General features: G+C 51.6%; 2 protein-coding genes across 2 annotated transcripts; one reads left to right on the top strand and one right to left on the bottom strand.

Moving 5' to 3' along the window:
- Window positions 1-3234: 3234 nt before the first annotated feature.
- LOC128589995 (tubulin alpha-4A chain) lies at window positions 3235-7447 on the top strand. Its single transcript, XM_053597024.1, has 4 exons — window positions 3235-3399; window positions 5178-5400; window positions 6014-6162; window positions 6408-7447. Exons 1-4 carry the CDS (start codon window positions 3397-3399, stop codon window positions 7377-7379), a joined length of 1347 nt encoding a protein of 448 aa, XP_053452999.1. The 5' UTR covers window positions 3235-3396; the 3' UTR covers window positions 7380-7447.
- A 1529-nt stretch (window positions 7448-8976) lies between these two features.
- Window positions 8977-12575, bottom strand: STK16 (serine/threonine kinase 16). Its single transcript, XM_053597029.1, has 8 exons — window positions 12422-12575; window positions 12030-12219; window positions 11242-11461; window positions 10876-11009; window positions 10302-10422; window positions 10079-10174; window positions 9538-9659; window positions 8977-9426 (listed from the first exon to the last, which is right to left on the bottom strand). The coding sequence occupies exons 2-8, from the start codon at window positions 12113-12115 to the stop codon at window positions 9288-9290; spliced, it is 918 nt and encodes a 305-aa protein (XP_053453004.1). The 5' UTR covers window positions 12116-12219; window positions 12422-12575; the 3' UTR covers window positions 8977-9287.
- Between the last annotated feature and the right edge of the window lie 44 nt (window positions 12576-12619).

The following is a 12619-nucleotide window of genomic DNA, read 5'->3' as shown; positions in this document are numbered from 1 at the left end:
CTCCAGTTCTTGGGCTTAGGCGATTTTCTTGCCTCAGCCTCTGGAGTAGCTGGGACTACAGGCACCCGCACAATGCCTGGCTATTTTTTTGTTGCAGTTTGGTCGGGCCCGGCTTCAAACCCGCCACCCTTGGTATATGGGGCCGGCACCCTATTCTCTGAGCCACAGGCACCGCCCCTAAATTCCAAGGGAGAATATATTCTTTGCCCTATCTCCTTTTTTTTTTGAGACAGAGTCTCAAGCTGTCGCCCTGGGTCGAGTGCCATGATGTCACAGCTCACAGTAACTTCAAACTCTTGGGCTTAAGCAATTCTCTTGCCTCAGACTTCCAAGTAGCTGGCACTACAGGCTCCTGCCACAACTCCCGGCTATTTTTTTAATTGCAGTTGTCATTGTTTTAGCTGGCCCAGGCTAGGTTCGAACCCACCAGCCCTGGTGCATGTGGCCAGCACCCTACCCACTGAGCTACGGCCTCCCCCTTTGCCCTATCTTCAAGCAGTGATTTTCAAACTGTGTGCCATGAGAGGATCTTAGATGTGCCATGAAAATTTTTAAATATCATTAATTATTTTCAAAAGAAGTTCAAAGCACAGTAAATGTATTCTTTTTTACTGATCAACGTAATTTAAGTGTTCATGGAAGTTTAACTATAGGTTAAAGTGGCCATGAGATAAAAAAAAGTTTTTAACTATAGGTTAAAGTGGCTCAGCTGAGTAGGGCACCGGCCCCATATACTGAAGGTGGCAGGTTCAAACTTGGCCTCGGCCAAACTGCAACAAAAAATAGCCAGGTGTTGTGGCGGGCGCCTGTAGTCCCAGTACTTGGGAGGCTGAGGCAAGAGAATCGCCAAGAGCTGGAGATTTCTTTAAGCTGTGACACCACAGCACTCTACCAAGGGCAACAAAATGAGACTCTATCTCTAAAAAAAAATTAAAAAAAGAAAAAGAAAAACACTGTTCTAGAGAATCTCTTAACTGAGGGGTGGTTTGGGGTATGGCCCAACACCATGATAATTTCTAACTTTTTTCATATTCTAAATGTTATGGGGGTTAACACACTGTGAAGACCAAAAAATCATTTCTAAGAGGGGATTTGGCCTGATCATCAATTTGCAACTTCTGGCTTCTTAGAGTTCTTATTCAAATTTTAGTCCCATCTCTGAAGTGAAACAATTCATCTGATGTGCACCTAGCAAATGCATACCATGTGTGCTGAGTACCATATAAGGAACTAGAAATACAAAGGTGAATAAGATATAGTCTATACCTTCAACAGTTTGCTAGCTAGTAAGACGGCAATGCACACAAGTAACTACACAGCATGATGTTCTATAGGCACTAAAATAAATGTGAACAAAGTGCTCCAAGAACCCAGATAGCTACTTACACAATGCTTTGGCGTGAATGCACACATCCTTAAATCCTTCTGATATGCACAATCTGAAGATGCTATGTCACTTTTACAAACAAAGAATCTGCACCTGAAAGACAAAGAGATTTATGGTTTTGCTTAAGATAGCTCAGGTGTCTTACAATATTTATTCTGCTGGGGTGAGGGTGCACAAGTAAAAAACAGGGTCAGAGATGGTCTGCAGGATGCCTTGTGTCCTGTGATCATGAAGGCTCCTTCCTTTATGTAGACCACAACTCCTTTCCCTAAAGCAGCCTCACCATATGCCCCTGTCAATGTCTTTCTCTCTTTCTTTTCTTTTTTGCAGTTTTTGGTTGGCGCCAGGTTTGAACCCACCACCTACCACCTCTGGTATATGGGGCCAGCGCCCTACTCCTTGAGCTACAGGCACTGCCCCTTAATTTCTTTTTTTCAATCAACGAATCTTATTCTTTTAACTAGATGGAAAGTCTACTGGGGAGACTTTGTCATCTTTCACCATATCAGTTCCCACATCTTGCCTAAGTCAAGTGCCAATTAGCTATTTTGTTGATAGAAAGTTGCCATTACTAGTTATTTTATAGATACTTTGTTGTATTATCAGATAGCTGTGAGGAAATGCTATGGGAGGAGAGGCAGGTGAACCCTTTTCAAGAAGTGACCAGCCTGGGCAGCGCCTATGGCTCAAGGAGTAGGGCGCCAGCCCATTTACGGGAGGTGGTGGATTCAAACCTGGCCCTAGCCAAATAACTGCCAAAAAAAGTGACCAGCCTGGGAGAAAGAGTTCTTAAGGATGTGCTAACCAGCAGCATAAGAGGGCTTGAGAAAATGTAAGGCAAGTAAGAAAAAGCAGAAGTAGCTCAAAAAGGCCTATTCTTGCAAGAAATGGAAAGAACCCTAGGAAGAAAGACTGGCTTCTGCTGAGGTCTGGGGCAGAACATTGAGGCCATTAAGATAGAGAGCGCACAAGAAAAAAAAAAAGACGCAGATCACAGATCCTGACCTCCGACTAGAGACAGAAAACGATGGGAAAATCAAAATCAGTCATGATATCAGAATCTCGATTGTCTTTTCTCTTCAAAGTCAACATTCTGACTTCACAACAGCACTTCCAGGATGGAATCATTATCTCCTCTTCACTGATGAAATTGTCAAACTCAGTGAGGTTAAGTCACTTGCCCAAGGTTACACGGGGTAGTCTGGCAACAGGAAAGCGGGCAGGTGGCCTCAGCGAGGGTTCACTAATAGTGACGGCACTGATGACGGGGCCACTGACCAGCGGGCGGCCGGCGAGTCGCAGCAGATTCCTGGGGTCGGCCCTGGCAGATAAGCTGCGGGGCTCATCTGTACAGGAGAGTCTAAGGGATCAGCAACCTGGGGCTCAGGTTGTGCAGCCTCGGGTCCTCAGCCGCCCACCGGCGTCGGCGAGGGCCTGCCGCCCCAGCGGGGGACCAGCAGGCGGCGTGCCGCTGGAAAGGGATCCCTGGGGAAGGGCCGGAGAGGCACTGCGGGCCGAAGAAGCCTCCCAGGAGGAGGGGCGGGGAAGGCACTGGCGAAGGCCAGTTGCAGCTCGCTGGTAAGGACGGCCTAGAGGGCACTCGGCCTAAATCAGAAAACCTAGACGACCGGCGCCTCCATGACTCAGGTACAGGTTGGACGCGACCTGTCACTGCATCCAGCGTGTCTGCTACGGACCTCAGGAGCCTAGAGTATCGTCTCAAAGCCGGGAACGAAGGGTTAAAGGCGGGGTCGCTACTCCTAACTCACGCCCGACAGGTGAGGGACCCGGGAGCGGCAGGAGGCGGGGTCCCGGCCTGGCCCCACCCCTCGGGGGGCCGTCTACCCTTCGGGGGCGTGGCTTCCTGGCCGCCCAGCCCCTAGTGAGAGAGTGGGCGCCAGAGGCCCGTCCCCGCCTATAAGAGCGGTGCGGCACTGCAGCTAGCGCAGTTCTCACTGAGACCCGTCACCCCGACTCAACGTGAGACGCACCGTCCGGACTAGCTCACCATGGTGAGTGCATCCCCGCCGGGATCGTGCCTGTCCTGGAATTGCCCCTCTCTTTCGGAGAACTCTCCCTCCAGGGATCCCTGGGGACCTCTGCCGGGCATTCCAGGTCTAGAGGAGGTGCAAGGTTTTGCATCTCCCTTCCGCAATCCCCTCCTGGTGACTTTGTCCGGGGCATGTTGTCCTCCTTCGGAGGCTGGGGATGGGCTGGAGTGGTGTAGGATTCTTCACCAGCAGAGAGGAGCCTCTTAGCGGTCCCTTCCTGCCTCGCCAAGCATTTGAGCCCCGACCTCCTGAGAGTCACGCGATCCCGCGCCCGGTCCTTTCGGCGAGCTAAGAAAGACCTGTATGGGTGTCCCCCAGCCCTACTCCCCAGTCCCCGGAACTGACTGAGCACGTTCTGGACACCAGAAGGTGGAAGGGGGTCGAGTTACTTGGTGCTGCATCCCCTTTTCCTCTGTTTATGTATCCCTTCTACCCATCCACCCCCCGCGAGTGACTCAGCACCCCGCTTCTGAGCCTACAGGGGTGGCGGGAATGGGGTTCATCCTCGTGAGGCCAGCCGGCCCCTCTCCAGCCAGCGGGCGAGTGCGCGGACGGGCAGAGACAGCTGGCGCTGAGCTGCGGCGCGGGCCGGGGCCAGGGTGGGGGAGGGGAAAGAGGTGCGTTTGGTAGCGGGGGGTGGTAGTGGTGTTATTTATAGCTCAGGAGCGGAGGCCGAAACCCAATCCCCGCTGTGAGCTGGGATGTAACTGGAAAGACTTTAGCGGGAGACCGGATGGGAGGGCTAGGGTACAGGACGGCGCTCACCCTGCCCAGGGCAAGGCGGTTACCTCTGGGGCCTTGCCTCAGGTTCCACTTCCTTTTCTGAGTATTTGGAAACCGTCACCCCGACATGTCGGTGTTGGGAGGGAGGCGCGCGCGGGCCCTGCGGGCACTGGTGCTTCAAGGGTTAATTTCAGACTGGCAGGAACTGAGCCTAAGGCGGCAAGTGCCCCAGTACCCACCACTCTTATTGCCCGCCTCTGCCGTCTGCGCCTACCACATTACCACTGCTATTTCCGTGCTCAGTGGATGAAGGTGGTGAAGACACTCAGGGTGTGGGGGTGGACGTGGGGAGAGGAGCCAGATGGGATTGATCCTCTGAGTCAAATTGGATTTAAAGGTGAGGGAAGAGGGCATCCTCATGGTCAGTGTGGTCAGTTGATGCCAGACTGCAAGGCTGAGACACCTTGCAGCCCACAGGATGAAAGGGGAAAAGGGTTGTGTGAAATTCTAGCGTTCTTCCTCAAAGCAAAGAATTAATCAAGTCAGGGGCCTTTAAACTCTACTTGTAAACTCGCAGCTGTGGGAAACCTTTCTCTTGTCAGTCTCTTGAGAAGCTGGGTTTATGGGCAGTAGAGATCAGGAGCAGCTGAAAAGTTTCTTATCCTTGTCATTAAATGCTTCCGTCTGTCTCTTATGCACTTGCCCTCTCTGTCCTCCTTGAGTGTCCTATGAATGTAGCAGAGTCATGTGAAGCCACAGCACTCACTTGACAAATTTCCTGAGAAGTAGGCTAAGGGGTTGTTGGTTTGCCCTCCTGGGTGCCTTCAGCTGGGGAGTCCTGTGCAGGGGAGCCTGGGCAGGCTAAGAGCCTCTCTTCTCATCTCTGCCCATCCCCAATCTCCACTCTTGCCAGCTGAGTCATACCAGCTGGTAGGTGATAGGGTGGAAGAGAGGCTTGTGAGGTGAGGACTTGTGGATGTGAGGCTTACGCCATGTTTCTTTTCTTTATTCCTCAGCGTGAATGCATCTCAGTCCATGTGGGGCAGGCAGGTGTCCAGATGGGCAATGCCTGCTGGGAGCTCTACTGTCTGGAACATGGGATTCAGCCTGATGGGCAGATGCCCAGTGACAAAACCATTGGTGGAGGGGATGACTCCTTTACTACCTTCTTCTGTGAAACTGGTGCTGGAAAACATGTGCCCCGAGCAGTTTTTGTGGATTTGGAACCTACTGTAATTGGTGAGAAGAAGGGGCAAAATTGAGGGGGCTAGAGAGAGACTCAAAGCTTTACTCTGGAGAGAGGATATTTATTTTATTTATTTATTTTGTTTATTTTTGAGACAGAATCTTACTACGTTGCCCTTGGTAGAGTGCCATGGTGTCACAGCTCACAGCAACCTCAAACTCCAGGGCTTAAGCAATTCTCTTGCCTCAGCCTCCCGAGTAGCTGGGATTACAGGTGCCCGCCACAATGCCCAGCTATTTTCTTTTGGGGGGGGGGGTTGTAGTTGTCATTGTTGTTTGGCAGGCCTGGGCTGGGTTTGAACCTGCCAGCTCTGGTGTACGTGGTTGGCACCCTAGCCGCTGAGCTACAGGCGATGAGCCAGAGAGAGGGTGTTTAGACCTGGCTTTCCTGGCCCTGAAAACTCCTTTTTTAAGCTGAAGAAAGCAAGCTGATCTTAGGCTGGCCCGGGTAGCAGGTCTGGCTTTCTCACACACTCTGCTATCTCAGCCTGGCAGAAGGATGAGCTCTCCATATATCTGGCCACAGCTACCACCCTAGGGGAGGAAGGTCCCTTCTGAGCACAGCCTCGTGGTTTTTGCCCTAACAGTGTGGTTTATGCCCTTTCAGATGAGATCCGAAATGGCTCATACAGACAGCTTTTCCACCCAGAGCAGCTCATCACTGGGAAAGAGGATGCTGCTAACAACTATGCCCGTGGTCACTATACCATTGGCAAAGAGATCATTGACCCGGTACTGGACCGGATCCGCAAGCTGGTAAGAATTTGTCTAGGAAGTGGGGGAGTTTTTGAGACTATGCTTATGACCAGGAACATTTTTTTCAGATCCATTTCAGGGGGTCAGCTCTAACTGTATATGTTTCAGAGTGTGTTGTGGCCATGGCATACTAATTAGTCTTTGCCCTGACCTGACTTCTGAGATATTTTAGGCTTTATGAAGCCAGATGATAAGAGTCCCTCAGACCCCTCCCTAAATTGTTCCTTCCCTTTCTTGCCTTTCAGTCTGACCAGTGCACAGGACTTCAGGGATTCTTGGTGTTTCACAGCTTTGGAGGGGGCACTGGCTCTGGCTTCACCTCACTCCTCATGGAGAGGCTCTCTGTTGACTACGGCAAGAAATCCAAGCTAGAATTTTCCATCTACCCAGCCCCCCAGGTTTCCACAGCCGTGGTCGAGCCCTACAACTCCATCCTGACCACCCACACCACCCTGGAGCACTCAGACTGTGCCTTCATGGTGGACAATGAAGCTATTTATGACATCTGCCGCCGCAACCTGGATATCGAGCGCCCTACCTACACAAACCTCAACCGCCTCATCAGCCAGATCGTCTCCTCCATCACAGCATCCTTGCGCTTTGACGGGGCCCTCAACGTAGACCTGACAGAGTTCCAGACCAACCTGGTGCCCTACCCCCGTATCCACTTCCCCCTGGCCACCTACGCGCCTGTCATCTCTGCAGAGAAGGCCTACCACGAGCAGCTGTCTGTGGCTGAGATCACCAATGCCTGCTTTGAGCCTGCCAACCAGATGGTGAAGTGTGACCCTCGGCACGGCAAGTACATGGCCTGCTGCCTGCTGTACCGTGGGGATGTGGTGCCCAAGGATGTCAATGCTGCCATTGCTGCCATCAAGACCAAGCGCAGCATTCAGTTTGTGGACTGGTGCCCCACAGGCTTCAAGGTTGGAATCAACTACCAGCCTCCCACTGTGGTGCCGGGGGGTGACCTGGCCAAGGTGCAGCGCGCTGTGTGCATGCTGAGCAATACAACCGCCATCGCCGAGGCCTGGGCCCGCCTGGACCACAAGTTCGACCTGATGTATGCCAAGAGGGCTTTTGTGCACTGGTATGTGGGTGAGGGCATGGAGGAAGGGGAGTTCTCTGAGGCCCGGGAGGATATGGCTGCCCTGGAGAAGGATTATGAGGAAGTGGGCATCGATTCCTATGAGGATGAGGATGAGGGAGAAGAATAAAATAGCTGCCTGGAGACTCTCCACTATGTTCATTGCAAAAGCCTTTCGAAATAAATAGTATCCTTGCACGATTTCTTGTCCCTTCTGTGAGTGCTTGAGCTTCTACTGCCTTCTTCTTTTTGCTGCTGCCCTCACTGTTTGCTGCTCATGATCCTTTTCCCTTCCTGGCTAACAGTGAGACCTGCCAAGAGGCCCTTGCCAGGCCCAGGAAGCATGGCCCCGGGACCTTGATGTAAGGTCATAGGGGCTCCCAGGATAGGAAGGAAATGAGGACCAAATCCTGGACCTGTCTGTCCAACCACCAACTATTGAAGAATATGAGTCCCCTCGCATCTTTTCCAAGTATAAGTTTAAGTCTAGTAGCTTCTATATTTAAGAATTGGACTACTACCCTGTTCTTCCTATTGCCTCTGCATTCACCAGCTCTGGAAACAAAGCTTGGCCTAAGATCCTTTGTGCATTATGAAGGTTTGGAAATGGGGCTGGGCTGGCCCAGAGTTCCTGGGCATGAAGCCACGTCATAAGCTTGGGGGATGGGAAGGAACAAGGGCGATCTCCTAGGTTGTTTGCGCCACTGCAACTCCCAGCAGCTTTGCATAGCTTCCTGTCTTGCTGCTTTGCTGGGGCTGGGGCTGTGCCATGCCATTAAAAGTCAGGTCATCTCCCTGTTTGTGCTTTCTTTCTGGCCTCTGCCTCTGTGTTAGCTGGTGGGAGCCTCCTGCTATGGCCCTGGGGAAAATTTCAACTTTGCTAATGGGCACCCCAGGACACATTCTGACGTCAGCATGTTGGGCAGGTATGGCTGAGGGGAGGAAACCTCAATCTCAAGAGTAGGAGACATAGGAGATGCCAACCCTACCTTTGCCTACCGTCCCTGGTGATTCAGGAACACAGTGCCCTTCCTTTGGGAACAGGTTTCAAGCCCAGCTATTACAGGGCCTGTTTACTCAGCAGAGCAGGCAGGAAGTGGCAGCTGGATACTGCCACACCACACAGACTCATTAATCATTAACCAGGTACGAACTAGCACCTCAGAGAGACATGGGCCAAGATGGCTGCCACCTCCACTCCCCTTCCCCCCAGGCTGAGGATGGGAGACCTGTTATGTAGCTGTCCTAAAACTTCAAGTGTCTCCACCTAGAAGCCCTTGCCTAGCAAACTGGTTGGGTTGCTTTGACTAAGCTACCCACCCCTGGGAGTGAAGGAATGAAAGAACTAATTGAGTATGCTTTTAGGGGGCCCTAATTCTAGCCCTTGTCACAGGTAGAAGCCAACTCATGGCAGAGCAACTTTAAGTTTTTTTTTTTTTGTTTGTTTTTTGGCCGGGGCTGGGTTTGAACCCGCCACCTTCAGCATATGGGGCCAGCGCCCTACCACCTTGAGCCACAGGCACTGCCCAAGCTTTAAGTTTTTGACTAGCACAAGCTTGAAGACATGCCCACTGCCAACCAACTAGATAGTGGTAAGGAACCAGCCTCTTCACGTGTAATGATGAAGCCACACCCCTGCCGACTATATCCCAGGCTGTTCCTTTGGAAATGAAAACCAGACTTTGGACCCCTTATACTTCTTCTCTCCAGAAACGTTGAGACTAAGATCCACACCAAACTGGTTTTGCTTTATTCTTCTGTTTATACATTCTCCTGCTCCTGAATTTGGAAGCAGAACATGATGTGAGCTCAGCAGTCCTGAGCCAGGGACCATATTCTGCCATTTTCCCAACCCCACCACTACTTAGTCAGGCTCTTTACTCAGCTGTTGCTTTTGGGGGCCAAAGAGCAAATATGTCCCTACCCCCTGGTCCTATCAGAGAGCAGTCCTTGATAGAATGGATGGAGCTTCCAATGAAGATGTGTGCCTCCTTCCAAGGCACAAGAGGGCACTTTGTCAACGTGGCTACTGGTTTGTTCAGATTTGGGTAGTGTGCTGGCCAGGAGCTGAGGGCTGCAGTGCCTCCAATTGAGTGATGAGGACAGGAATGTGAGGGCGCTGCTGGGGGTCCACAGTCATCATTGAGGCCAGCAGCTGTCGCACTGCTGAAGAATGCCTGTGAAGGGAGGAGGGAAAGGTGACTGGAAGACATTATCCCTCTTGCTGAGGTGCCAACTCAGGTAATCCAGAGGGGTCTGATATGCTTGGTGCCATTCATATTGCTCACCTGGGGCTTTCCGGGATGCTGAGTTGGTTCTGCACAGCAAGGGCCACACTGTCACCCTTCTGGAATACCATGTCATAAGGGCCTTCCCCAAACATCATGGCATACAGCACACAGCCTAGGGACTAAGTATAACTTGTTTAATCTCTGGAAAGGAACCAATGGAGGTGACATTGTTCCCCTTCTGTGGTGAAAGGAGACTACATAAACTAAAAAGAATATGCCAACCTCAGCCACGTGCCACCATCAGGGCCCAGAGAAACTTCAGTAAGCTGAAGGCCTCTGCAGCCCTTGCTTTAGCCAAGGCCTTCAGCACCAACACTGAGCTGCACCCACCCTGTTCAGGGGAAAGGATTATACCACTTCTTGTGCAACAGAGTATGGTATCACTGACAGTTCCCAGGAAGGAAGTCAAGGAGATGGGGGCATACTGTGGTTCCTGGGGCCCCATGCAACAGAAACCAAAGACCTACTTCTCTACATCACAGTAGGTACAGAGCTACACACCCCTCCCTAACCAGATTCCCACCCACATGCTCCTCACCCAGACATCAGTTCGCTCATCGATGACACAATGACTCTGCACAGAGAAGAGCTCTGGAGCTCGGTAGGAGATGGTGCATCGCTGGGCCGCCCAGTCCTGGAACAGTGGCCCCACAGCTCAAAAGTGGAGCACAAGCCACAGTCATGTGACCAGATTGGGGCATGCACCAGAAGGGGTTTGGGGTTGAGAACAGGTGGGCAAAGAAACCTGGGGATTCTCTTACTTGCAGGGTCAGGGCCTGGTGAGAGCCCTCCACATGGATGCATGCTTGATTCATGGAACCCAGGTCCATTAAAACTGGCTGCCCCTCATCTCCAAGCAAGATATTGGTGGGCTTCAGGTCCCTGTAGGGAAGTGGAAATGGCGCATGAGCATCCAGGGACAGGGAGGCTGAAACCCCAGGAAGCAAAATAATCATGCAAGCTATTTCTTTTTCTTTCTTTCTTTTTTGAGACAGAGCCTCAAGCTGTCGCCCTGGGTAGAGTGCCATGGCATCACAGCTCACGGCAACCTCCAACTCCTTGGCTTAAGCGATTCTCTTGCCTCAGCCTCCCAAGTAGCTGACTACAGGCACCCGCCACAACACCTAGCTATTTTTGGTTGTAGTTGTCATTGTTGTTTGGCAGGTCGAGGCTGGATTCAAACCCGCCAGTTCCGGTGTATGTGGCTGGTGCCCTAGCCACTTGAGCTACAGGTGCCAAGCCCAGGTTGTTTCTTAGGAGAGCAGAGACCTTCAATTTTTCTTGGTGAGGCTTTTCCTTTCCACTGCAGCAAATACACAGGGCCTTCCTACTGACCTGTGGGCAAAACCCTTGGCATGAATGGCCTCAAGACCCCTGCAGATACCCAGCAGCAGTTGAAGAATTTGGTCCTCAGTCAGGAAGTTGCCTTTGTCCTTCAGCCTTTCTATCTCATTCCATAGCGTACCTCTCTGCAATAAAAGTTTCCTCACAGTTGGAGATGTTTTTGGAGCCTCTGCTCCTTGGGACCAATCCCTCCCCTATGCCAAAGCCTACCAACTTTTCACCATACACACCTCAAACCCAAATCTGAAGTGGCCAAGCCCAGGACATGGCCCCTGCTTCCTAACATGCTTGACTGCCCACACAGCCCTTGGTAGGTGGCTCTATTACAAATTTCTCCATAACAGCAGTCTTTCTGACCTTGAAGAAAGGTAGCAGCAGCCAGGCCTCATGCTTAGTACCCCGCTCCTTCAGACAGTAAGCCACGAGACGAAGGATGTTGGGGTGATGGAAGAGGCGATGCATGTCTGCTTCTCGCTGGGCCTCCTCCCGGTCCTGCTGCTCGTGACACAGGATTCGCTTCAGGGCGTAGAAGTGTCCATCATGTAACCCCTCCACTAGGTCCACATAGCTGAACCCACTGTGGGTCAAAGGGGTCAGTGAAGGACCATGTCATCTCCCACATAGCATGGACCCAGAGGAATTCCCTGGGAGGGAGGTGCTGTCTTCCATTTAGTAGAAACCCTCCCAAGATGTGGCTCCAAAAGAAGTCAGAAGATTATTACACTTTGAGCATCTCAACAGCAGGGATATAGAAATCTTCGCAGTCCTATGGTCATAATACAGTGCTCTGCATGTGACAGATGCTCAACAAATATTAAATGAATAAGAACCAATGTTTATCAAGTGCTTATGAACCAGGCACTGGGTGAGACATTTTCCATACATTATCTCATTTAATCCTCACAACTCCATTACTAAGGCATGATAATCATCACTATTAGGCAGATGAAAAAACCATTATTTATCAAGGTCACACACGGTGGATTTAGGAGGCCTAGCTCCAGAATCCACCTTCTTGGCTACCACGCAGCTGTCAGGTGAATTAGAAAATAGGGATAAAACCCTGTGCCCCCAAAATGTGCATACATTTATCATTCAATGACCCATAACCCTAGGAACTGGTTAAACAATTTCCCAACACTCACCCCTCCCCTAGTTTCTGGATGAAGAGGTAGCGCTTATTGTCAATGATGACAGTTCCCCTAGAGCAGACACACAGCGCGTGCCCCATAATGTCTCAGTCATCCTCCTCAAGGGTGGTCTGAGGGTGCTGAAGGGTTCATCCAGGGTGAGTGGTTTCTTCCAGGCGATAACTTGGAGGCCCAGCGGATCATGCTGGAAGGAAAACAATGGCAGGGTCGCAAATCTGGCACAGTCCACATGAGCCCCGAAGTACCAAGGTGGGGAGCCCAGGCCTAGATCTCAGAACCTATATTCCCATCTAGAGAAAACTGGCGCTGGCGAAGCCGGTTCCAACAAGGCTGGGGTCAGGTGCCTGAAAGCTCTGGACACGCAATGACTACCAATCCCTGCTCACCTTTAGGCAGTCCCCGCTCCTAAGACCAGCGGGCCCAAAGAGAGGGCACAGTTACAGAGGAGGTGCCGTCACCCCTTGCAGAGGCTACCTCCGGCCTCGGCGCGCAGAGCCCGAGGTCTCCGGGACAGGACTCCCCACTGACCTCTCGGGAAGGAGTGAAGCGCTAGGGACCGGAAGTAGTGGGTACATCATCAGTCC

Source organism: Nycticebus coucang, chromosome 7, assembly GCF_027406575.1.
Source record: "Nycticebus coucang isolate mNycCou1 chromosome 7, mNycCou1.pri, whole genome shotgun sequence".
Lineage (NCBI taxonomy): Eukaryota > Metazoa > Chordata > Mammalia > Primates > Lorisidae > Nycticebus > Nycticebus coucang.
The sequence above is the reverse complement of the archived record's forward strand: the minus strand, read 5'-3'. Positions and strand labels throughout refer to the sequence as shown.